General features: G+C 46.3%; 1 protein-coding gene and 1 long non-coding RNA gene across 2 annotated transcripts; one reads left to right on the top strand and one right to left on the bottom strand.

Annotated features, from left to right (window-relative positions):
• Positions 1–326: 326 nt before the first annotated feature.
• On the bottom strand, positions 327–3,792 carry LOC132712238 (uncharacterized). Its single transcript, XR_009622902.2, has 2 exons — positions 3,141–3,792; positions 327–1,947 (listed from the first exon to the last, which is right to left on the bottom strand). It is a non-coding gene; the product is annotated as an uncharacterized LOC132712238 (long non-coding RNA).
• Positions 3,793–16,300: 12,508 nt separating this feature from the next.
• Positions 16,301–18,350, top strand: LOC117673125 (transmembrane protein 100-like). Its single transcript, XM_034430306.3, has one exon. The coding sequence runs from the start codon at positions 16,532–16,534 to the stop codon at positions 16,901–16,903; it is 372 nt and encodes a 123-aa protein (XP_034286197.1). The 5' UTR covers positions 16,301–16,531; the 3' UTR covers positions 16,904–18,350.
• The last annotated feature ends 6,013 nt before the right edge of the window (positions 18,351–24,363 follow it).

Genomic DNA, 24,363 nt, shown 5'->3' with positions numbered 1-24,363 from the left:
TTTTTTTTAAAGTTGGCCACGCCCACCCAGTCACATTACCCCCCCCCACCAAGCCACACCCACAGAACCGGTAGTAACAAATTTTACATTTCACCACTGCCCTATACCTGTGATGGCGAACCTCTGGCACGTGTACCAGAGGTGGCACGCAGAGTTGAGACGTGTCTCAAAACTGGGAAGTTGAGACACTTTCCAGGGTCTCAACTTCCCAACATCCTTGAACAGTAGTTTATTGCTTCACACATGCATAGGACAGACGTTTATGCTGTCCGTGCCTGGAATAATAGAAAGCAATGGCTCCCAACCAGACTTGCTATCTTGTTGTCTTTTTGATTCTACGAAAGGCTTTGTTAATTCACACTTTTTCCACCTGGTGGCTCCCGAGTGCATTGGAATAACCGTGTCCATGAACAACAAGCTGGTAATAAATATTCTGGGATGATCAGTATGCTTACCACCTCTAAAGGATGCCAGGTAGAAAGGTTGGAGACATCCCCATCTGGGCTGCAAACTTCAGAGGATTATGAAATGAGCTAATTTGGTCCAGTGGTTAAGGTACCAGGCTAGGAAGCAGGAGATCGTGAGTTCAAGTCTCTTAGCCAGGAAAGCTGAGTGGGCCACTTTGGACCAATCACCAGGAGATTTAAGTTCTAGTCCTGCCTTAGGCATGAAAGTCAGCCGGCTGACTGGGCCAATCACCAGGAGACTGAGAGTTCTAGTCCCGCTTTAGGCATGAAAGTCAGCTGGGTGACTGGGCCAATCACCAGGTTACTGGGAGTTCTAGTCTTGCCTCAGGCATGAAAGTCAGCCGGGTGACTGGGCCAATCACCAGGAGACTGAGAGTTCTAGTCCCGCCTTAGGCATGAAAGTCAGCTGGGTGACTGGGCCAATCACCAGGAGACTGGGAGTTCTACTCCCGCCTTAGGCATGAAAGTCAGCTGGGTGACTGGGCCAATCACCAGGAGACTGAGAGTTGTAGTCCCACCTTAGGCATGAAAGTCAGCTGGGTGACTGGGCCAATCACCAGGAGACTGGAAGTTCTAGTATAATCTTAGGCATGAAAGTCAGCTGGATGAGTTAGCCAATCACCAGGAGACTGAGAGTTCTAGTCCCGCCTTAGGCATGAAAGCCACCTGAGTGACTTTGGGCCAATCACCAGGAGATGGCGAGTTCTAGTTCTGCCTCAGCCATGAAAGCTGGACAGGTGACTTTAGACCAGTCACTCTCTCTCTCAGCCCAACCTACCTCACAGGGTTGTTGTGCAAAAAAAAAAGAGGAGGAAAATGTGTTGGGTATGTTTGTCTCTTTGAGTTATTTGTAACAAGCAGGCTAAGTTGGCATTTCCCTTCTGAACCGAGGCATGTTTATTATTTATTAAGGACATTGATCTGGCTTCCCAATCCACGGTGACTCCGTGGAATAAGGAATAAAACACCAAACGGAAAACCCAATATACCCCTACCCCACTGCTGACAACAGTCAGAGAAACAACTTGCTGAAGTTGCATTGTTTGCAACAATGGCAAACAAGGTACAGAACCACATCCTGCCAACTGGTGCTATTAACACTAAAGGAGGTGCATTGAACGGATATGATAGATGGATTTTTATACGCATTTGCCTAAAGCGGATGATTGCAAATGAATGTTTAGATACAAACTACTCAGTGGGCTCTATATCACCCTGGGATTCCCAAAGCCCGCTGGCAAAAATAATATCTTCAGGGTCTTTTGGAAGAGTATCAAGGTGAGTGGTGCGATGGCCTAGAGGTGCAGCTCTCGTCTCACAGTCAGGAGGCTTGTGAGTTCGATCCTAGGTAGAGGCAGATATTTCTCTCTCTGGGCACACTGAGAATATTATCTGCTGAACAAAACTCCACATTGGCGACAGGAACGGCATCCGGCCATTCAAACACTCTGCTAGCTCCATTCGGTTGTCCAGACTCCACCTGGAAAGGGATTACGGGGTCGTTAAAAGAAGATGCTCAAGGTAAGGACCAGTCATATATCCATGGGGATGTTGTTCCCCAAGGAAGGAAGCCACCATGAAGAAGGCCCTTCTTGTTTCTACTAGGTGGACTTACTCAGTGCAGAAGATCCATCACATATTCCTCACTCTGGCATGTCAGATAGCTGTAACTGGGAAAAGGAGGTCTCAGATTACATCTGAACATGTTTCAAAGGGATGGTGAGGACCAGAAAGGAAGGCAGCTAGAAGGTCAAATTCAGACGTTGGCAATAAGAATATAGAACATGGAATAATAGCCTTGGTGGCGCAGCAGACTAAAGTGCTGTTAAGTAGCACCAGCTGCCTGCAATTACTGCGAGTTCAAATGTCACCAGGCTCAAGGTTGACTCAGCCTTCCATCCTTCCGAGGTAGGTAAAATGAGGACCCGGATTGTGGGGGCAATAAGCTGACTTTGTATAAATAGAAGACCGCTTAGGGTGGGGGCGAAAGCCCTACTAAGCAGGTATATACAAAAGTATGAAGGCTATTGCTTAATGCGTTGTAAGCCGCCCTGAGTCTCCAGAGAAGGACGGCATATAAATCGAACCAATAAATAAATAAATAAATAAATAAATAAATAATAATAATAGGGTTGGAAGGGACCTTGTAGGTCTTCTACTCTGTTTCCCCCAAAATAAGACATCTGATAATAAGCCCAATCGGGCTTTTTATTTATTTTATTTATTTATTTATTTTAAATTTATATACCGCCCTTCTCCCTGAGGACTCAGGGCGGTGTACAGCCAGAATTAAAAAACATAAAATACAAATATTAAAAAACAGTTAAAATATATATAAATTTGGCCCAAAATTAAAAATACAAACCAATTAAAACATTTAAAATTTCTTCTTAAGCCAGCCCGGCTTGCTGGAAAAAGTGGGTTTTAAGGGCACGGCGGAAGGCACTAAGGTCTTGAGCGCATGGCAAAAAAATGTCCACAAAAAATATAGGACAGGGTCTTATTTTCGGGGAAACACAGTAGTCCAACCCTCAACTCAAGCAGGAGACGCAGCCTGTACCATTCTGGACAAATGGCTCTCCAATTTCTTCTTAAAATCCTCCAGTGATGGAGCACCAAAACCTCTCAAGGCAAGTTCTTTCACTCTTCTTACCAGGGGTGAAATCCACTTACCTTCGCTACCGGAGTGTGCGCAGAGCATCAAAATCGGGACGTGGTGACGTCCGGGTGGGTGGGCGGAGCCTCCTGGCACCGGCACTACCAGTTCGCCCAAGTCGGACAGAACCGGCTGCATTTCACCACTGCTTCTTACTGTCAGGAACCTTCTCCTTAGTCTCTCTTTAATGATCTTCCACCCATTATTTCTGGATCTGCCATCAGGCGCTTTGGAGAATAACTTGTCAACCCAATCTTGCCCACTCTTGTCTGGCAGCAGTTTGGGTAAAGCATTTTTACAATGGTGTGCCCCAACCCCAGATTATTTTAACTGGACATAATATTGATGGAATACATGGGGAATTCCTACACCCAGAGCTTGGTCTCTCAACAGGGAGGCAAGTTCTCCAAACACTGCATTTTTTTCTAAGCACATCCTTCACGCGCATCAGAAGTGCCCGTTTTCTTGGGCACTTCATTAAAGTTTTCCCAAGCACAAAGAGCTTCTTCTCTTTTTTTGGCTTGCTCTTGTGAAAAAAAAAATTTAGCAAGTGAAAAGAAAACCTCTTAGCTAGACTGCCTTTACAAAGGTAGATTCTGAGAAAAACCTCCTTTGTCTGAGTCTCTTCTTTTCTCCCGTTTTGAAACCTACCCTGAATTGAATGAGAATGGAACAATTTTCCTAATTCTTGAATGGATTCAATTACGCTTGCAATTCCCTCTCAGCACCACCACCCCTCCCTCACCCCTTCCTCTCTTTTCTCTCCTGGATTCAATTGCTTGTGCAGAACTGGCTTGCAACATCACCCTCCCTTGTCCACTAAGAAGTGGGGTTTTGTTCCTAGGAAGAGAAAAGAGAGAGAGAGAGATTTGGGAGGGAAAACGGATGAAGATGTTTGAGCTGGAAGTTGAGATGAGAGAAGCAGGGGGCCTGGTTAATTAATTGACCCCCTAAGGCTGAGACAAATAGATGGGGAAGAAATGGAGGTAGTGACAGATTTTATTTTCCTGGGCTCCAAGATCACTGCAGATGGGGACTGCAGGCAAGAAATTAAAAGACGCTTTGCTCCTGGGGAGGAAAGCTTTGGCAAAGTTAGACAGCATACTAAAAAGCAGAGACATCACCCTGCCAACAAAAGTGCGTATAGTCAAGGCTCTGGTTTTCCCAGTTGCAATGTACAGCTGTGAAAGTTGGACCATAAGGAAGGCTGAGCGCCAAAGAATGGAGGCCTTTGAACTCTGGTGCTGGAGAAGACTCCTGCGAGTCCCTTGGACTGCAAGGCCATCAAACCGGTCGGTCCTAGAGGAGATCAACCCTGACTGTCTTTAGAAGGCCAGATCCTGAAGAGGAAATTCAAAATACTTTGGCTACCTAATGAGAAGGAAGGACTCCCTGGAGAAGAGCCTAATGCTGGGAACGATTGAGGGCAAAAGAAGAAAGGGATGGCAGAGAAGGAGGTGGCTGGATGGAGTCACTGAAGCAGTCGACGTGAGCTTAAATGGACTCCAGGGGATGGTAGAGGACAGGAAGGTCTGGAGGAACATTGTCCATGGGGTTGTGATGGGTTGGACATGACTTCGCAACTAAGAACAAAAAGGCTGAGTGTCTGCTGACAGAGTCAGGAGAAGAAGGCCGCCATTATGGATGGCTCATCAGCTCTCACATACAAGAACAAGCCTAAGATGCAACCACCATTTGGGAATTAAAACAAGGCTTCATCCAGGCACAAGATGCATTTCTTGGCAGCAAATTCTGGACTAGCAGAAATGGGGGGGGGAGTACAAAGCATCATGGTTGAAAGGCTGGGTGATGTTTATGGAGGGATCCCTGATGGTCCCTGATGGTTGTTATGTTCTCTCATGAAGGAGAACTCCTCTTCAGGAACATGTCCATCCTTCCAAAGGAAGGTAACATAACAATTGGGACTGGAGGCTAAAACATATAAAGGAATAGTTGCTGGAATTGGGTATGTCTAGTTTAATGAAAAGGACTAGGGGTGACATAGCAATAGCAATAGCACTTAGACTTATATACTGCTTCAGAGTGCTTTCCAGCCCTCTCTAAGCAGGTTTCAGAGTCAGCCTCTTCCCCCAAACAATTTGGGTCCTCATTTTACTGACCTCGGAAGGATGGAAGGCTGAGTCAACCTTGAGCCTGGTGAGATTCGAACTACCAAATTGCAGGCAGCCAGCAATCAGCAGAAGTAGCCTGCAGTACTGCACTCTAACCACTGTGCCACTGAGGCTCTTAATATGATATGAGCAGTGTTCCACTATCTCAGGGGCTGCCACAAAGAAGAGGGAGTCAAACTATTCTCCAAAGCACCTGAGGGCAGGACAAGAAGCAATGGGTGGAAACTAATCAAGGGATTAGTTAGATTAGGGATTAGAGCCTTGATAGTACAGTGGTCTAAGCACCCTGTTATTAACCCAGCTGCCTGCAATTACTGCTGGTTCGAATCTCTCCAAGGCTCAAGGTTGACTCAGCCTTCCATCCTTTCTAAGGTAGGTAAATTGAGGACCCAGTTTGTGAGGGCAATAAGCTGACTTTGTATAAAATATACAAAAGTATGAAGGCTATTGCTTAGCGCATTGTTAGCACATTGTAAGCCGCCCTGAGTCTCCGGAGAAGAGCGGCATATAAATCAAATTTTAAAAAAAAAGGAGAGGAGAGGAGCAACCTATAACTAAGGAGAAATTTCCTGACAGTGAGAACAATGAATCAGTGGAACAACTGGCCTCCAGAAGTTGTGAATGCTCCAACACTGGAAGTTTTTAAGAAGAGGTTGGACAACCATTTGTCTGAAGTGGTGGAGGGTTTCCTGCCTAAGGAGGGGGTTGGACTAGAAGACCTCCGAGGTCCCTTCTAACTCTGCTATTCTGTTAATGGAATGAAATATTCTCAGCCCCCAACTCTCTCTCTCTCTCTTGCTAATTCTGCAAAAAAAAAAGGGGGGGGAGGGGAGGAATCCTAAGAAATGTCACGATGAGTCGCTGCATATGCTCCGCCACAAACACACATTTGGCTGGACGTGCTGTAGGAGACCATCTGGCTTGTATACAGTCTGTGCCCTGTGAATTACCAGGCTGAACACATTCAGAGGGAGCTAGCTTAAAGTGCAAAATTCACATCGCCTTGCAAGTCAGATAGAAGAGAATATTTGAGGGCGGGGGGGTCGGTCAAATATGTCATAGGTCTTTGCTGGACATGAATTCATCCAACAAACACTTGGGTTGGTGGAAACAGATTTTATTAAAAGAAAACAATAAAAGCAATTTTGCCAAATAGGGGGGGTATCCCAGCAGAGACCTCAACAAGGAGTTTGAAGCCACACCTGAAGTTTCAAAAGCATTACATTTTATAGTTCCCTATCCCGACGCCCCTCCACGCCCCTCCTATATCAGGTCCAGTGACCGATCACGGCTAATCCGAAGCGCCTTTTAGAGAGAACATCATCTCTTTCTCTAATTACCTGTTTATCAACATCTCCCCATAACTACCCATACAATATTGTGCAAGAATGACTCTTTCTTATCTCTATTGCCTTGGCATTAAAGAGTGGGCCTCTTTCTAAGGGGTCTCAAACAAAAGAAGATCTATTCTAACACAGCATTGTTACATATTGGTATGCTTTCAGCATGTCTTTTCTCCAACTATCTTAAAACAGAACAATGTCTAACAAATTTAACAGAGTAGCAGAGCTGGGAAGGGACCCTGCAGGTCATCCAGTCCAACCTCCTGCCTGAGCAAAATTGAATCTTTACTTATATGCATTTCTAACCTATATACCTACATACTATTTTATTTTTGAATTTTCTTATATCCTACATCTTGAGTCCCCTTGCACCTACAAGAGATCAAACTCCAGCCCACCTTAAATTCCATGGACTCTCTTACCTACCACCAATTTGCTTGGACCATTAGTAGCTCAGATTATTGTAGAGAGTTTAAGTTTGCAATAACCCTTTATATTCATTTGGGGGAAAAAAACAGAATATTTGTAGCTCAAGGTTAAATTGGGGGGGGGTTAGTGCTCTTTGAGCTTGGTGGTTTTCTTGCAGAAGTTTCATTACAAAAACTAATTACCGTATCTTTCGGAGTATAAGACGCACCGGACTATAAAACAGACCTACCTTTTTTGGTGAGGAAAAGAAGAAAAAGAAATCTGCCTCTGCCTCTGAGCAATGTTGCCTCGTTGCAGCAAACAGCCTGCTCCAGCAATTTTCCTCCTTGCAGTAAGTGGCAGAGCCCTGCACAAAACAGCTGAGAGTAAATCAGCTGAGAGTCGGGAGGCCGATCAACTTGTGCTAATTAGGCTGTGCTGAAGCTGAAAGGAGCTGTTTTTTCTTGCTGTTTGCTTGCAAGGAGGTAACTGCTGGGAGGCAGAGGCCAAAGAGTGGGGGCCAGTGGGTGGGCGGGGCTACATTCGGTATATAAGACGCACCTAAATTTTCATCCCCTTTTAGGGGGGGGAAAGGTGCATCTTATACTCTGAAAAATACGGTAATTGATGTCCCGAGTGCCTGATGATGTTACCTAGTTTGGTAATGAAAGGTCTGCAGGGAAAACAACCAAGCCCAGAGAGCACCAAAGACAGCTCAGTAAAGATATACTTAGGAATAAGCTGTTACTCATGCTTTTGAATGGCTCTATTTGTGACTGAATAGGATCATATTAACTCAGCCTAATTGGCTGTTCCTAATCGACATAGATTTACGGAAACTCCGGCTTTTGATTCTGAAACCGGGCCTGGATTCTGTCTTTGTTTGATGGCTCAGTTTCTGCAAGAATGCCGTAGGTGAACCTCTGCTTGGCTCCTGAACCTAATGTGAGTTACTAGTTTTCTGCTCCACTGAATTCGTGACAGATGATTTCAGCGGCTCAACTACATTCTGGTTAGGTTAAAAGTGCAGCAGAACATTCCCCCCCCACCCCAATCGTCAGTTGGACTGAATGAAAAGAAACAACTTCCTGGAGAAAAAGCCAAACGTTAAGAGCCAGGAATTTGGTAAGATGATGCTGGATCACGAGGAAAAAAGATTGCGTCCGTTTAATACATAGAATTAAACTTGACGAGGCTCTGAGCTTCCTGCATCTGTCTGGAAGCAAGCAGAGTTGGGTTCTCGGGTTAGGTGCAGGGGTGGGCTGCTGGCGGTTCAGGAGAACCTCTAGCTAAGATTCTGTGCAGTTCGGAGAACCCCCAAATCCCTCTCCTGGCTCGCCCCGCCCCGCCCCGTCCTGCCCACCCCGCCCTGCCCCTCCCAGGAGTCCCCATGCGGCCTGTTTTGGATGCAGGTAAGTGCAGGGCACACACGGAGGCTCGGGGAGGGTGAAAAACAGGCCTACCGGAAGTTCAGGAAGACCAGAAACAGGCCCATCTGGAGCCTGGGGAGGCCATTTTCGCCCTCCCGGAGGCTCAAGAAAAGCCTCCGGAGCCTGGGGAGGGCAAAAACACCCCTTGTCAGGTTATGAAGAGTTAATAGCTGTAAGCTGATGAGAAGTTGTAAGCGGAGGCAACTGAAAGCTGATGCAATGGAATGAGGCAGCAGAGTTACTGCCACTTTAAGAAGCTGGGTCAGAAGCTGCCTATATAAGGGAAACCATTAGAGGGTGTTTCCTTCTCCTCAAGCCTTCTCCTCATGTATTATACTTCTTGTTCTCTCATCATGTGTATTATTGCTCTCCGTTATATCAGTAGCTGTATGATAAAGGTATTTAATCACATATAAGTTTGTAAATATTTCACCGTAGATAAAACCACTGTTATTTATCTAATAGACTCTGTGTGCTGTGTGCTGTGTTTTGCTCCTGGGTTTATCTCAAAATACTAGCTACGCTACCTAAACTCTGACACACACTCCTGCCGTGGCACAGGAGGCTGACTAGGCCACGCCTACCATGGCCACGCCCACAGAGGTGGGTTCTACTTACCTTTACTACCGGATTGCAATGGGGCCACGCGTGCGCACTCGCTTTGCTCGCTCGCATTCTCGCTCTTCTGCGCATGCTCAGAAACTTCTGCACATGCGCAGATGCATTTTGAAGATGTCAGGGTCGATGGGCGGAGCCTTCCGCCGGTTTTACTACCGGTTCTATAGAACCGTCACGAACCGGGGCCAACCCACCACTGAGAGAACCCGTGGAACGGTGGAAACAACGATTAACTGACCCACTTTGGTTGTGTGACGGGAAATAAACCACAGCTGTGGTTTATTCTTCTTTGGCCAGCCCAGAGCAAAATTGGAACCCTTGCTTTGAAAATCCTGTGGGTTGAGCCAAGAGAGAGAATTCCCTACCACAGTCAACCTCCTCTGTTGATTTTCCAAAACTTTCTCTTTGCGAGCTTCCAACAAGGCAGACTAATTGCATTTTCAAGAGCCCTGAGAATTTGAGACACTTGAATGCCGAATGGCCTGGATCATGAAGTTCACTCTGATCTTCGGTCCCTGTTGGGGGGGTTAAGAAAACCCCAAATGATTAGTTGCTGGTGAAGGCTGCACATTGCAATTAAATCACGGTTTTGCCTCATTTGTGATATCAAACTAGAACTGGCCGGGTTTTTGCAGCCTTAGAAACCGCAATGGTTGGATTCACACAACCCACTAAAGTCAAGGAGAGAATAATAGAATAACAAGAGTTGAAGGGACCTTGGAGGTCTTCTATTCCAACCCCCGGCTCAGGCAGGAAATCCTATACCTTTTCAGACAAATGGTTGTCCAATCTCTTCTTTAAAACCACCAGTGATGAAGCACCCACAACTTCTGGCAACACAAGCTGTTCCACTAAATAATTGTTTTTGACTGTTGGGAAATTTCTCCTTAGTTCCAGGTTGCTTCTCTCCTTGATTAGTTTCCATCCATTGCATCTTGTCTTGTCTTCTGGTGCTTTGGAGAATAGGCTGACCCAATCTTCTTAGTGGCAGCCTCTCAGATCTTGGAAGACTGCTATTGTGTCACCCCTGCTCTTTCTTCCCACTAGACTAGACGTACACAATTCTTGCAACCATTCTTCATGGGTTTTATTTATAATATTATATCTATTGCTTCTTGTCTTGCCCTTCAGGTGCTTTGGAGAATAGCTTGACCCCCTCTTCTTTGTGGCAGCCCCTGAGATATTGGAACACTGTTATTGTGTCACCCCTAGTCCTTCTTTTCATTAAACTAGACATACCCACTTCCATACATTATTGCAGATCTGAATAACGTGTGAAAGTTCAGCCTGTCTTTCAAGGTTTCTCCTGAGTGATTTACTTGCTGGAACTGCAACTACTTAAAAGCTAAGTCCAGAAGAAAGAAATTGCATAATGTTGCATCGTTTGAACACTTTCCTCTAAATAAAGGAATAAACAGTACAACGTTTTCTTTCCGCTTATTGTATTTCGATTTTCAGCCCGCATATTACTGCAGAATTAGTCACAAACTGTACTTTAGCAATGCTTCCAATCTAATTATAAACGATCAACAGTGCGAATATAATGAAATGGATATAATAACCTAGAATACTAGAATCTAAATGACTCTTAAGAAGGATTTAAAATCCACACGGCTCTTAAAAATGGATTAAAACGATCCTAGGTAAAGGTAAAGGTTCCACTCGCACATATGTGCTAGTCCCGTGATGGCGAAACTATGGCACATGTGCCAGAGGTGGCATGCAGAGCCCACTCGGGGGGCACGTGTGCCATTGCCAGCTGCTCTTCTGGTTTCTGGCGTCCACAGCCAGCTAGTCTTCGCGGGCCAAAAATGGCCCAAAAAACCCAGCCTGAATACAGCCCCAAAACCGACTTGAAAACAGCCCCAAAAACCGACCTGAAAACAGCCAAAAAACCCAGCCAAAACACAGGCATGCGAACACTGGCCAGCTGGTCTTTTGGTTTCCAGTGCTCCAGCACGGGTGAAGACCAGCTGGCCGATGCACACGCACATGCCGAGAATCCGAAGACCAGCTGGCTGGCGCACATCCACATGCCCGAAACCTGAAGACCAGCTGGTTGGCACACACATACGCGTCAGTCAGCTGGCCTTCAGGTTTCCGGCGCTCCGGCACACGCACCTGCACACACATGCATGTGCATTCTGGTTTGGGCACTCAGTGCCGAAAAGGTTCGCCATCACTGTGCTAGTCGTTCCCAACTCTAGGGGGCGGTGCTCATCTCCGTTTCAAAGCCGAAGAGCCAGCGCTGTCCGAAGATGTCTCCGTGGTCATGTGGTTGGCATGACTCAACGCCAAAGGTGCACGGAACGCTGTTCCCTTCCCACCAAAGGGGGTCCCTATTTTTCTACTTGCATTTTTTTTACGTGCTTTCGAACTGCTGGGTCGGCAGAAGCTGGGACAAGTCACGGGAGCTCACTCCGTTACGCAGCACTTGGGATTCGAACCGCTGAACTGCCGACCTTTCGATCGACAAGCTCAGCTACTGAGCTACCGCGTTCCTTAAAGCTATTCTAAAGAAATGCCTAAATAAAATGATAACAATAACATAATAACAGAGTTGGAAGGGATCTTGGAGGTCTTCTAGTCCGACCTTCTGCTCAAACGGGAGAACTTATATCATTCCAGACAAATGGCTATCCAGTCTGTTCTTAAAAACTTCCAGCGTTGGAGCATTTACAACTTCTGAAGGCAACCTGTTCCACTGATTAATTGTTCTCATTATTATTATTTTTTTAAAATTTGATTTATATGCCGCCCTTCTCCGGAGACTCAGGGCGGCTTACAATGCGTTAAGCAATAGTCTTCATCCTTTTGTATATTTATACAAAGTCAGCTTATTGCCCCCACAAACTGGGTCCTCATTTCATCCACCTTAGAAAGGATGGAAGGCTGAGTTGACCTTGAGCCTGGTAAGATTCGAACCTGCAGAAATTGCAGGCAGCTGTGTTAATAACAGGGTGCATTAATCCACTGTACTACCAAGGCTCCTTATCTGGACACTTCTCCTTAGTTCTAGGATGCTTCTCTCCTTGATCAATTTCCATCCATTGCTTCTTGTCCTGCCTTCAGGTGCTTTGGAGAATAAGCTGACCCCCCCCCTCTTCTTTGTGGCAGCCTCTCCCATAAATATTGTAACACTGAAATGCTCATCAAAACTGTCCAAATGAGGGCTAAGCAATTAAATCAAGGGCAGTCGTCCTATGACTAGGAAGGTATTTCCTCTAAGGAAACAGATGCATGACTCACCGGCCACCAAGACATCCGAAGGATGTTTTATATGCATGCCAACCTTTGCTCTAGCCTGATTGACACAACAGAAAAAGGCAGGCTGAAGAAGACACAGGACAAATCCAATATATCAGCCGGGGAGCGAAAATATTTGCTTGCTTCCTGTTGCTCATTTCTCAGTCAGCTATAATCCGAGTGATGATTTCAACAAAAATAAATGCCCAGGGTTAGATTTGGTACTCTGGACAGTTCCCTAGTGCTGGATTTATATTGTAGAAGGTGAAAATTGCATGCTAATAAATTTAATCCAGGTAGTCCTTAATTTACGACCACAAGGGGGACCGAAATTTCCATTGCTAAACCCAACAGTTGTTAAATAGCAATAGCAATAGCACTTAAGACTTATATAGCACTTCACAGTGCTTTTACAGCCCTCTCGAAGCGGTTTACAGAGTCAGCCTATTGCCCCCCAACAATCTGGATCCTCATTTTACCGACCTCGGAAAAATGGAAGGATTGAGACAACCTTAAGCTGGTCAGGATTGAACTCCTGGCAGTCGACAGAATTAGCCTGCAATACTGCATTCTAACCACTGCACACCATGGAAGGAAGGAAAGAAGGAAGGAAGGAAGGAAGGAAGGAAGGAAGGAAGGAAGGAAGGAAGGAAGGAAGGAAGGAAATCTGGCTAGGTGGCTTAGAAGCAGCGGCCATGGGCCGAAGAGGGCGACACAGTGGTGGGTTCCTCCCGGTTCTGCCCAGTTCTGCCGAGCTGGTAGGCCTGGGTAGGCCGGAGCCTCCGACCCAGTACGCCTGCCCACGGGTCTTGGTGTTGCCAGGGGATACGGGAAGCTCACTGGGGAATTCTGGGAGTTGAAGTCCACAGATCTTCACGTTGCCAGGGTTGGAAACGTTGTTCTAGTAGCAATAGCAAGAACACTTAGACTTATATACCGCTTCACAGTGCTTTCCAGCCCTCTCTAAGCAGTTTACAGAGTCAGCCTCTTGCCCCCAACAATCTGCCTCCTCATTTTACCCACCTCGGAAGGATGGAAGGCTGAGTCAACCTTCAGCCGATGAGATTCGAACTGCTGAACTGCAGCTAAAACCAGAGGCAACTAATCTGGTGATGTATACAAACCATGGCTACATTGAACCTTGGCTGAGATTGAAAAGCTCGGTAGCAAACCTGGTTAGTTTTTGGATGGAACACCAAAAGGAAAGACCCAGGGGTGGACTGCTAGGGGTTCGCAGGGGTTCGGGAGAACCTCTAGGTAAGATTCTGTGCAGTTCAGAGAACCCCCCAAATCCCACTCCTGGCTGGTCCCGCCCACCCCACCCCTCCCAGGAGTCCCCACGCGGCCCATTTTGGATGCAAGTAAGTGCAGGGTGCACACAGAGGCTCGGGGAGGGCAAAAAACGAGCCTACTGGAAGTTCGGGAAGACCAGAAACAGGCCCGTTTCCAGCCTCCAGAGGGCCTCCAGAGCTTGGGGAGGCCGTTTTCGCCCTCCCAGAGGCTCAAGGAAAACCTCCAGAGCCTGGGGAGGGCAAAAACGCCCCCGCCCGCCTGCCATGGTGCAGGAGGCTGACTAGGCCACGCCCACCATGGCCACACCCACTCAGCAACCAGGCAGAGAACCCCTTGCTAAAATTTTTCAAGCCCACTCCTGGAAATACTAAGATCGTAGGCTAGGCTAGGAAGTAAAGAAGTAAAACATTCACGACGGAGGCTATGCAGAGTTAATTCTTTGAATGTAACGCAAGTAAGTTTACATTTAAATGAAACACACAGCTTCATTTATTTCTTAAGCCGGGCCCACCCTTGTCCCTATTTTGAAGATAGACGGAGGCTGGAGGAGAAAAAAAATTCTCTTGAAGTAATGTTTAATCTGCTGAAAATTTATAACGCTGTTTTGTTGAGAAGCGTGTATTCCACGCCTGGCTAAGAATCATATTTTGTTTTTTTTTTTAAATGCTCTCAGTCACCAGAAGTTTTTTTTTTTTATCACTGGACTGTTTTAATTCACCTCCTACTTTAAGACGATTTTATTCAAGTGTTTTTCATTAAGTCTTCAGTACTGTCTGTGTAGCCGTTCCCGCCTCGGTTGACAGGATCTTTCTGGAGATAAATTCTAAGGCTGTTTTCTTGCCAATTGCTTTATTCGCTTATCTTTAGATCTTCTTTCTGATGGCTAATTTATCTGAAGTTCTACTGAGCTTGGGTTTTCATTATCAAAAAAGGCTGCTGATTTCTAAATATCTGCCCCAGCTCAATTCAAGGTATTAAATCCTGTCAAACCTCTTTGGAGATTCTCCGTCATCCAGGTCATGGTTGTCCCAAAGGTGTTTTTTCAAGAGGCAACTGGACTTTCTGGTTTTTCTTTGAAGATGTTTCGCTTGAGGACACCGACAAACCTCCAAGTGGCCTCAATGTCTCTCTAAAAGGATGCAAATGACCAGCTGTCTGCAAGGAGTATAAATCCTTCCATTCCCCACCATTCAGTCAGAGCTGAAGAAGCTTCTTGGATGAGAAGCGAAATGTCTTCAAAGAAAAACCAGAAAGTCCAGTTGCCTCTTGAAAAATGTATAATCCAACAACATACTCATCTCTGAGGGGGGAAAAAAACAAGGAACAGAGGATTCCTGAGAAGAAATCCTCAAGTTATGACCATAATGGAGCCTGCCTATTGCGGACATAACAACCTCATTTTATGAACTTGTTTGCAGCGGTCATTAAACAAATGACATGGTTGTCAAGTGAAACCATGGTGAACCAGGTTGGAAGTACCCTCAAGATCGATCTGTCAGAACTGGTCATAACTCAAGGACTATCTTTATTTCTTTGAGATCTGACCACAGGCTGTTGAGCGTTGCATTTTGTTCTCGGGGTATTTATTTATTCATTTATTATTTTTATTTATTATTATTTGTCAAACACGTAAGATAACAGATATATAAACATGATTATGAATACAGGAAATGGGTATGAATAAATGGGGGACAATAGGACAGGGACGGAAGGCACGCTGGTACACTTATGCACGCCCCCTTACAGACCTCTTAGGAATGGGGGTGAGGTCAACAGTAGACAGTCTAAGGTTAAAGTTTTGGGGGTTTGGGGAAGAAGCCACAGAGTCAGGTAGTGCATTCCAGCCATTGACCACTCTGTTGCTGAAGTCGTATTTTCTGCAGTCCAGTTTGGATGGATTTAGCATGAGTTTGTGTCTCTATTGTGTGCTCGTGTATTGTTGTGCAAAGGCTGAGGAATTCTGGGAGTTGAAGTCCACATGTCTTAAAGTTGCCAAGGTTGGAGACCCCTGATCTAACAGATGGAAGATTATCAAAGAAAGATCCAGCCTAGAATTAAGAAGTAATTTCCTGACAGTGACAAAAATCAACCACTGGAACAGTTTGTCTTCAGAACCTGTGGGTGCTCCGTCACTGGAGGTTTTCAAGAAGAGACAGGACAACCATCTGTCTGACATGGTACCGGGTTTCCTGCCTGAGCAGGGGGTTGGACTAGAAGATCTCCAAGGTCCCTTTCCACCTCTGTTATTCTGATACTAATCTGGTCTTCCCACTCCGTGAATTTTGGACTTTCATAGTTGCCCCCACACTGAAGAGAAGACGGAGACGACCAGATTCTTCTACCTGTTCCTCTCTTTGTAAAGAAAAGCTAAAAGAACTCTGACACCTGCAAATAGCTCAAGCAGGTCAACAAATCCCAAAGACACCAACATAAGCACTGGGGTCAGGATTCGTTGGCCAAGATAGAACCAAGAAGTCGTCATCCCAAACGATGAAAGCAGTCATCCCTCTTCTGTCGTGTCGTTGTGTCCCGTCCCCCGGGATTCCAGAGTAGGAGAAAGGAGGAAAGATGCTTTATTCAGTCCCCCTCCCCTCTCCCCGTCAGGATTTTTCTCCGAAACAGTTAATAGCGGCTGAGCTCCTGCCCACACATATGATCTCATTTCTCCTGCCTGCCAATCCCAGCCATTGGCTGCTACAGCAAAAGAATCAGTGGGAGCCAACGCTGGTGCAGAAAGCCAGAAGCCTTCTCCAGCCAGAAGCAGCCAGAGAAAGAGAGAGAGAGAGAAAGAGAGAGAGAACGCAACAAGAGAAGAAACGAAGGAGAGGACTTTCCTTGTGGTTCTCCACTCCCAGAAAGAAGCTACGTTGCAAGAGTTCTGGATCTTCCTCCTCCCAGGGAGTTGGGGATAAGAGTCTTCCACCGGGCACCTGCCAGAATGATGAACTGTAAGTCCAACTCGCTGACTTGCCTCCAAGGAGGCAAATCGGGGCTGCCCGTAGCTGCCACCACGGACTCCACCGCCACCTTGAATAAGCTAGCCCTGGCCACAGGGGGCACTGAGAAGTCGTGGTACCGTTGCATCTTCCCCTTTGGCATCGTTGCCTTGGTGATCGGCATTGCCGCCACCTGCATCACCTTCACCATCAATGGGCCCCAGATGGACATTGCCAAGGTGGTCTCCGTGGCCACCTTGCTCTTTGGAGTCGGCCTCCTGGTGGCCGCCTTGGTCTGCTGGCGGGCCAAACGAGAGCGTCAACGGAAGAAGCAGCAGGAAGAGCCCCTTCCCTTAGAACCGGGGGGTCTCTGAAGCCCACCTTGGGCCAAACCTCCCCCCAGGAATCAACCTTTGCTGTAGAGAACCCTATCTTTTTCATGTCTTCCATGGCAGATGTTGGGGAAAGGAGCTATGGAGACACACATCCCGTGTGTTGGGGTTAGAAGCCAGCCAGCCAGCCAGGGGGCTCTTGGAGCTCCTATAACTCAGCGTGATGAGTGGCATTATGGACTAGTTAAGGTAGTCAGCTCAGGCCAAGAAGGACGGAGAATCAGTCCCTGCAGGTGAATGGCCAGGATGGGTGCCCAGCTGACCATACTTCAGCCTTCCTTCCTCCCCACTCACACCTTTAGGAAGATGGTTTGATCTCAGCCAATGGGGCTGTGGACGAACAAACCCCAAGGACTAACTTCAGGAAGAGAGTAACAAAAATCCAGAGTTCTTTCCTTGAGTCGTTTCCTCGAGGAGACTGACTGCTGCTTTCCAGTGCAGCTACGCCCACCTCTGTCTTTAACTGTGGATGGGGAAAAAACAACACCAAAATATCCTTTTGAAAGAAAGGAAAAAGCTAAAACATCAATCCCAGGATATGGAGCTGGAGGTCGTGAGAAGTTCCAAGTGGCTTCTAAGTGTGAATCTTTTTTTTTTTTTTCCCTGTCTTTGGTTATTACCAGCCCTCCGGGCGGATGAGGAAAAGAGACCAGGATTCCATCTGGGCTGCAACAGCCACCCTTGTTTCCCACGGGGGGGAAACCAGGTTGAAAGTTACTGCGCAGCTTTTAGAAACGAACAAGCATTCCCTTCTGCTGCCAAGGCGTTCAGCAAGTTAGGCGGAGAACCTGATTTTGTTCTCGGACGGTTAAAGAGGCCGGCGTGCCAAGAAGATGCCCACTTCGGTTTGCCAGATCTCAAGCAAATGCCGAGGGCCGTCGCAACTGCCACTGCTCCTTGCAAAGTGGTACAGCTTCTTCAGACTGTGAGGATTTGAGGGAGGGATGGGAGGATGGGGAAAGGAGAGGGGGTGATTTACTACGGAGTAGCAGTTTGGTGTCTCAAAACAATGCAGCCATGCCCCTTGTTTTGGAAGCACTGTGTACGTAGGGAGTTGGCGATAGCAAAGGGCGAATTAAAACTTGATTTCCCCAGGAATAAATTCCTAGGGACAGATCCTGCCCTCTTTGGTCTCTTACTGGGCCTTGCTTTGGATGAATTCGGTCTGGGTCGGGCTGCACCAGAGAGGTGTGCACGCTGGTGCTTGTAACACCGAAAAGGTGTTTTGTGCGTAGAAAGTATCCAAAGCTGGCTCAGTTAGCCGTTTCTGGACAAGAGTTGCAAAAAATAGCTTTGAGTATCGTCCTCCAAGATTGGGAGTTTGGAGGGTGAAAAAGCAAATTTGTTCGAACCTTCTCTCGGTGAAAAATGAGGTGCAGTAATGTGTATTACAAATAGATGCATAAGGGAATAAAACAGCTTCACCCTTTGAAGTCGTCTGGAATCCTGGCAAGGGATCTCGTAGGCTGTTTTTGATGCCTTCTCCATCGCCCCGTTAAATCCAGAGTGTGCTCCAGAAGCTTGTGTATGTGTGTGTGTTTTGGTGTGCGTGCGTGTGTGAAACCTGCCCTCTGAAAACTGGAGAGCAGGTCTCCAGAACCTTTCCAAAAATTATCCCTCTGCCTTAAGAAGAAAGGAGGCCATGGGGATGATGAAGGAAGGCTCTTCTGCATTTCATTGCATGGTATGAAAACGAAGTCTTGTCTGCAGGTGGTCCTCCACTTACAACACTTTCACTTAGGGACTGTTCAAAGTTACGACGGCGCTGGGGAAAAGTGAGTTATGACTCTTTTTCACACTTAACAACCACTGCAGCGTCCCCGTGGTCATGTGGTCAGAATTTGGGTCGTGTGGCAACCGACTCATATTTATGACGGTTGCAGTGTCCCCCTGGGTGTGTGTGTGTGTGTGTGTGTGTCACATGATCCACTTTTGCAACCTTCTGACAAGCAAAGTCCACGGGGAAAGCCAGATTCACTTAACGACCGGGTTACTAACTGAACAATTGCGTCGATTCACTTCACAAACTGCTGGCCGGAAAGCTCGTAAAATGGGACCAAAATTCGCTTCAATGTTTCGCTTAGCCACCAAAAGTTTGGGCTCAGTTGTGGTTGTAAGTCGAGGATTATCTGCATTGGGCTGCTCCAAGCATCCTTGTCAGGGGAAGGTGATCCTGGCCTTCTCCTCAGAACCAAAGGTAGGTCGCTGGGCCAGACAAGGTGCTTTTTCAAGAGGCAACTGGACTTTCTCGTTTTTTCTTTTGAAGACGTTTCGCTTCTCCTCCAAGAAGCTTCTTCAGCTCTGACTGGATGGTGGGGAACGGAAGGATTTATACTCCTTGCAGGCAGCTGGTCATTTGCATCTTTTTAGAGGGTCGTTGAAGCACTCAGAGGTTTCTCTGTGTCCTCAGGGTCACCTGAGTGGTGCAAATGGTTCCTGTAGTCTGCGATTTTTTTCCTCTGGAAATCCATTCCTACTCCCACACCTTTCCAAGTGGGTTCATCTCAAATTCCATAGCTAAAAGCCTGTAGCTATTCTCAGCCATCTAAGTCATGGTTGTCCCAAAGGTGCGTTTTCAGGAGGCACCTGGAAAAGCTGCCTCTTGAAATAGCACCTTTGGGACAACCATGACCTGGATGACTGAGAATCTCTACAGACAATTGGGTTTTGACTTGTCTTTCCTGGTTCAGAGGTCCATCTGGATGACCCAGATGGGGTTGGGCTGGGGTGGCTCAGTGGCTAAGACACTGAGCTTGTCGATCAGAAAGTTCGGCGGTTCGAATCCCTAGTACAGGTCTCCTGCATGAGCAGGGGGTTGGACTGGATGACCTCCAGGGTCCCTTCCAACTGTGCTACTGACTGACCCAGATAGTGACAGAAGGCTCCTGTTCTCCGGTTTGTTGTTTGGTCCTCAACTGTTGTCTCATAACACACCCTGTTGCTAGCAGAGGTTAGAGGATAACTCAGCTGCTCTTTAGCACCTGGACCTCAGCCCACCTCTGGACATGCAGCTGGAAAGAAGCAAAACTGGATTCTGTCCAAGGAGACACAGCTGCCGGCAGGAGCCCATGTCTGGGGTGACGGGCAGGTGGGCGGGGAGAACAGAGAACACAGAGCCGGTCACATCCATCACGTTTCTGGCTGCAAACTTCACGGCTTCACAGTGGCAGAAAATCCCCCGAGGTGGCTCAGCCAGACCTGGCCAAGATGCAACAGATGTGGAAGTAAAAGCTGTAATGGTTCATTCAAAAAAACAGAAGAAGACCAAACGCTGGGAAAAGAGATGATCTAGAGAAGAAATAGAGGGATGCGGTGGCTCAGTGGCTAAGACGTTGAGCTTGTCGATCGAAAGGTCGGCAGTTCATCGGTTCGAATCCTGAGTGCCGCATAATGGAGTGAGCTCCCGTTGCTTGTCCCAGCTTCTGCCAGCAGTTCGAAAGCACGTAAAAAAAAATGCAAGTAGAAAAATAGGGACCACCTTTGGTGGGAGGGGAACAGCATTCCGTGCGCCTTTGGCGTTGAGTCCACATGACCACGGAGACATCTTCGGACAGCGCTGGCTCTTCGGCTTTGAAACAGAGATGAGCACCGCCCCCTAGAGTCGGGAACAACTAGCACATATGTGCGAGGGGAACCTTTACCTTTACCTTAATATGTATTTTTCGAAGTCTGCTTTTCCTCTGGGCATCATTACTCACCCCTTCCCTCTTTTTTTCTTTTAATCCTCAAGTCAATCTTATAAGCTCGTGATGCAGGAGGAAGAATGATTGATCTCATGTCTTTCTGGAAGTTTCGTAGCTAAATGAGAACCTGTGTATCTCTAGGGTTGAGTCATCGCAATGTACATCATTTGGTTTCTGCTTGCCATTTCTGCATACAGTAACTGGGGATTGCTTTGAGTTCTGGCAACTTGAGGCATGTTTTTTTTCTTCTTCTTTCCTGTGGGGGTTGGAAGGGTTCCTCCGTTTCGAAGCCGAAGAGCCAGCGCTGTCTGATGACGTCTCCGTGGTCATGTGGCCGGCATGACTCAACGCCAAAGGTGCACGGAACACTGTTACCTTCCCACCAAAGGTGGTTCCTATTTTTCTACTTGCATTTTTTTTTTACGTGCTTTCAAACTGCTAGATTGGCAGAAGCTGGGATAAGTCACGGGAACTCATCCCATTACACGGCACTAGGGACTCGAACCACCGAACAGCCGACCTTTCTGATCGACAAGCTCGGCGTCCTTAGCCACTGAGCCACCGCTTCCCTCTGCCGCTGTATATGGAAGGTGCCAAAAATGCTCTAAAACTCAACTCTTCTTTCTCCCAGAGAGAAATCAATAAGGCTATCTCGGAAGGTAGAAGAGGTCCATATTTCTGCCACAGGGATGTCTCGGTGAAATATCGAGAGGTCCATCCGAAGTCAAGGCAGACTTCATGTTTCTTTTCTTCATCCAAACAGAAAACAAAAGTCAGCCAAAAAAAACACGAGATGCTTTTTTTTTTTTTAAATGAAATGCAATTACAACCCTAGTATAAGGACCGAAGAAAAACAGCCTCTCTTCGTGAGGTAAACAAACAGTCTTCCCCACTGTTTAATAGCACAGATTTCAATCTCCCTGGAAAAAAAAAAAAAAAGGAGTCATATTTGATTTACAGGCCATTAACAGAGCTTCCCCCCCACCAGTCCTTTTAAAGAGAAGTAATGGCAGGAGAAGAAAAAAATAAAATAAAACTTAATTTAGCAGGAGACATATAAGGGCCTACTTATCCTGGCAGTCATTTTCAGCTCTCTGGCTTCCCTTGATTGCTCTACTGAAATCTGGTGTCAAGATCACCAAATTTTAGAGATAAAAACTTTGACCATTAGAGAAAAGGGCTGAAAGCTATTCCTTTGCTAGGGGGTCTCCTGGACTAAATCTCCTTTTTAAAAATCTTAACCCCGACATCAGTGGTGGGTTTCAATTTTTTTACTACCAGTTCTGTGGTCGTGGCTTGGTGGGCATGGCAGGGGAAAGATACTGTAAAATCTCCATTCCCACCCTACTCCAGGGGAAGGATACTGTAAAGTCTCCATCCCCTCCCCACTCCAGGGGAAGGTTATTACAAAATCCCCATTTCCTCCCGATCAGCTGGGACTTGGGAGACAGAGAATAGATGGGGGTGGGGCCAGTCAGAATTTTTTACTACCTGTTCTCCGAACTACTCAAACTTTTCGCTACCGGTTCTCCAGAACTGGTCAGAACCTGCTGAAACCCACCTCTGCCCGACATGAAAAAACTGGGACTAAACCAGTGGTGAAATCCAAATTTTTTTACTACTGGTTCTATGGGCATGGCTCGGTGGGTGTGGCAGGAGAAGGATAGTGCAAAATCTCCATTCCCACCCCACTCTGGGGCCAGCCAGAGGTGATATTTGCCGGTTCTCTGAACTACTCAAAATTTCCCCTACCGGTTCTCCAGAACCTGTCAGAACCTTCTGGATTTTATCCCTGTACCAAACCAGATCTCAATCCTATCTTCCTCGTGTTCTCCTGTGTAGGAAGTTAGCACCCACCCCTCTCCTAGAAGAATGAAATATTCTAGGAAATATTAAAAAGGCAGAATATTATACCCCCCCTGGATGAGAAATGGAGAAACATGTTTTTTAGGCAGGAAGCAGACTTACTCTTAATAGCCCCCACATTCTCAATAATCCACAGCAGATGTAAGCAGTTAAGAGATAAAGAAATAGCTAGGTCTATTCATAAGCAAATGCCCTCACCCAAGATCCAACAAAGATAGGATTAGCCCTCTACCTATCTAGCAACAGAACTCACCACATGGCACCTGGGGAGATTGCAGTACCCAGCAAGGCTCAACCAAGCCTGGGACTCAAAAGACAACCTACAAAGTTCACCCCTGCATGGCCCCATGGGAATCCGACAATGAACACAAGCTCGAATTCAAAGCCCAACAGAGGGTATAAAAATCTCTCTCTCTCTCACCCATGTGCCTTTTTGCCTAGGGCCTCAAAACCAAGTGCTCCTGTCCACCATTAAACCATCATTTCAATCAGTCTCCATGTTTCCAGTGTCTTTCTCCCTACTTGGAGCTGAACCCAGATATACATTTCTTCCAACATCTGTATAGCAGGATTGAGAGCCAAGGTTGTGGATTTTATTTTATAAACGAAGAACTATGGTTGCACCGCACAAGTGCCTTCATAAAAAAGAATTAAGAAACAAAGATATTGCTTGACAAGTTCTGAAGAATTTTATTATGTATATCAATACGGGTTGTTGTAATCTACCTACTGATAGTTATCAACTTACAATTGAGACCGGAATTTCTATCGATATGTTGATGAAGATTCTCAGTCATCCAAGGTAGAAATATCAGGAAGTTGAATCCTGGCAATTGGCTTTAATTTTGTTAGTTAGACATATTTTGCTGCTTATCCAAGTATGATTTGATTTGATTTGATTTGATTTGATTTGATTTGATTTGATTTCTACGCCGCCCTATCTCCATAGGACTCAGGGTAGCTCACAACAATAAAATATCCAAATAAAGTGTGTTAAAAAGCGTGTTGACTGACGAAGCTACTTGGATAAATCAGCAAAACATCATTGGAAGAAATATCCATGTTTCCGTTCCAAGCCGGGAAAAAGGCACTGGAGACAAAATGGAGGCTGGAGGCTGATTGAAAAGAGGATCCATTTAGAAATAATAGAAATAGAATAACAGAGTTGGAAGGGACCTTGGAGGTCTTCTAGTCCAACCCCCTGCTTAGGCAGGAAACCCTCCACCACTTCAGACAAATGGTTATCCAATATCTTCTTAAAAACTTCCAGTGTTGGAGCATTCACAACTTCTGGAGGCAAGTTGTTCCACTGATTCATTGTTCTAACTGTCAGGAAATTCCTCCTTAGTTCTAAGTTCTCCTTGATTAGTTTCCACCCGTTGCTTCTTGTCCTGCCCTCAGGTGCATTGGAGAATAGCTTGACTCCCTCTTCTTTGTGGCAGCCCCTGAGAGATTGGAACACTGCCATCATGTCTCCCCTAGTCCTTCTTTTCATTAAACTAGACATACCCAGTTCCTGCAACCGTTCTTTATATGTTTTAACCTCCAGCCCCCTAATCCTCTTTGTTGCTCTTCTCTGCACTCTTTCTAGAGTCTCCACATCTTTTTTTACATCGTGGAGACCAAAACTGAATGCAATGTATTTATGAACAGAACCACATGTTTGTAGTTCTGGTGCAGCTGACCACATGGAGTTGAGAGTGGGTTTTTTAAAAAATACCTTCTCCTGGCCTTTGCACTTGAACTTCCTGTTCCTGTGCAAGAATACGTATTCTATTGACTGTTGTAGGGGTTATGTAAGAGTCATAGCTGGCTCTATAGGTTTTCTGAACTCCTAGGTTTGGTGTTGGGCAATTCCTATTATGGCTTGGTTGAAGTTTGCTGTGGGTGGTG

This window comes from Pantherophis guttatus, chromosome 14 (assembly GCF_059756535.1).
Source record: "Pantherophis guttatus breed Tessera chromosome 14, ASM5975653v1, whole genome shotgun sequence".
Taxonomy (NCBI): domain Eukaryota; kingdom Metazoa; phylum Chordata; class Lepidosauria; order Squamata; family Colubridae; genus Pantherophis; species Pantherophis guttatus.
The sequence above is the reverse complement of the archived record's forward strand: the minus strand, read 5'-3'. Positions and strand labels throughout refer to the sequence as shown.

Coding starts and splice junctions, on each gene's coding strand:
- LOC117673125 (XM_034430306.3), top strand. CDS start 16,532: ATGATGAACTGTAAGTCCAACTCGCTGACTTGCCTCCAAGGAGGCAAA.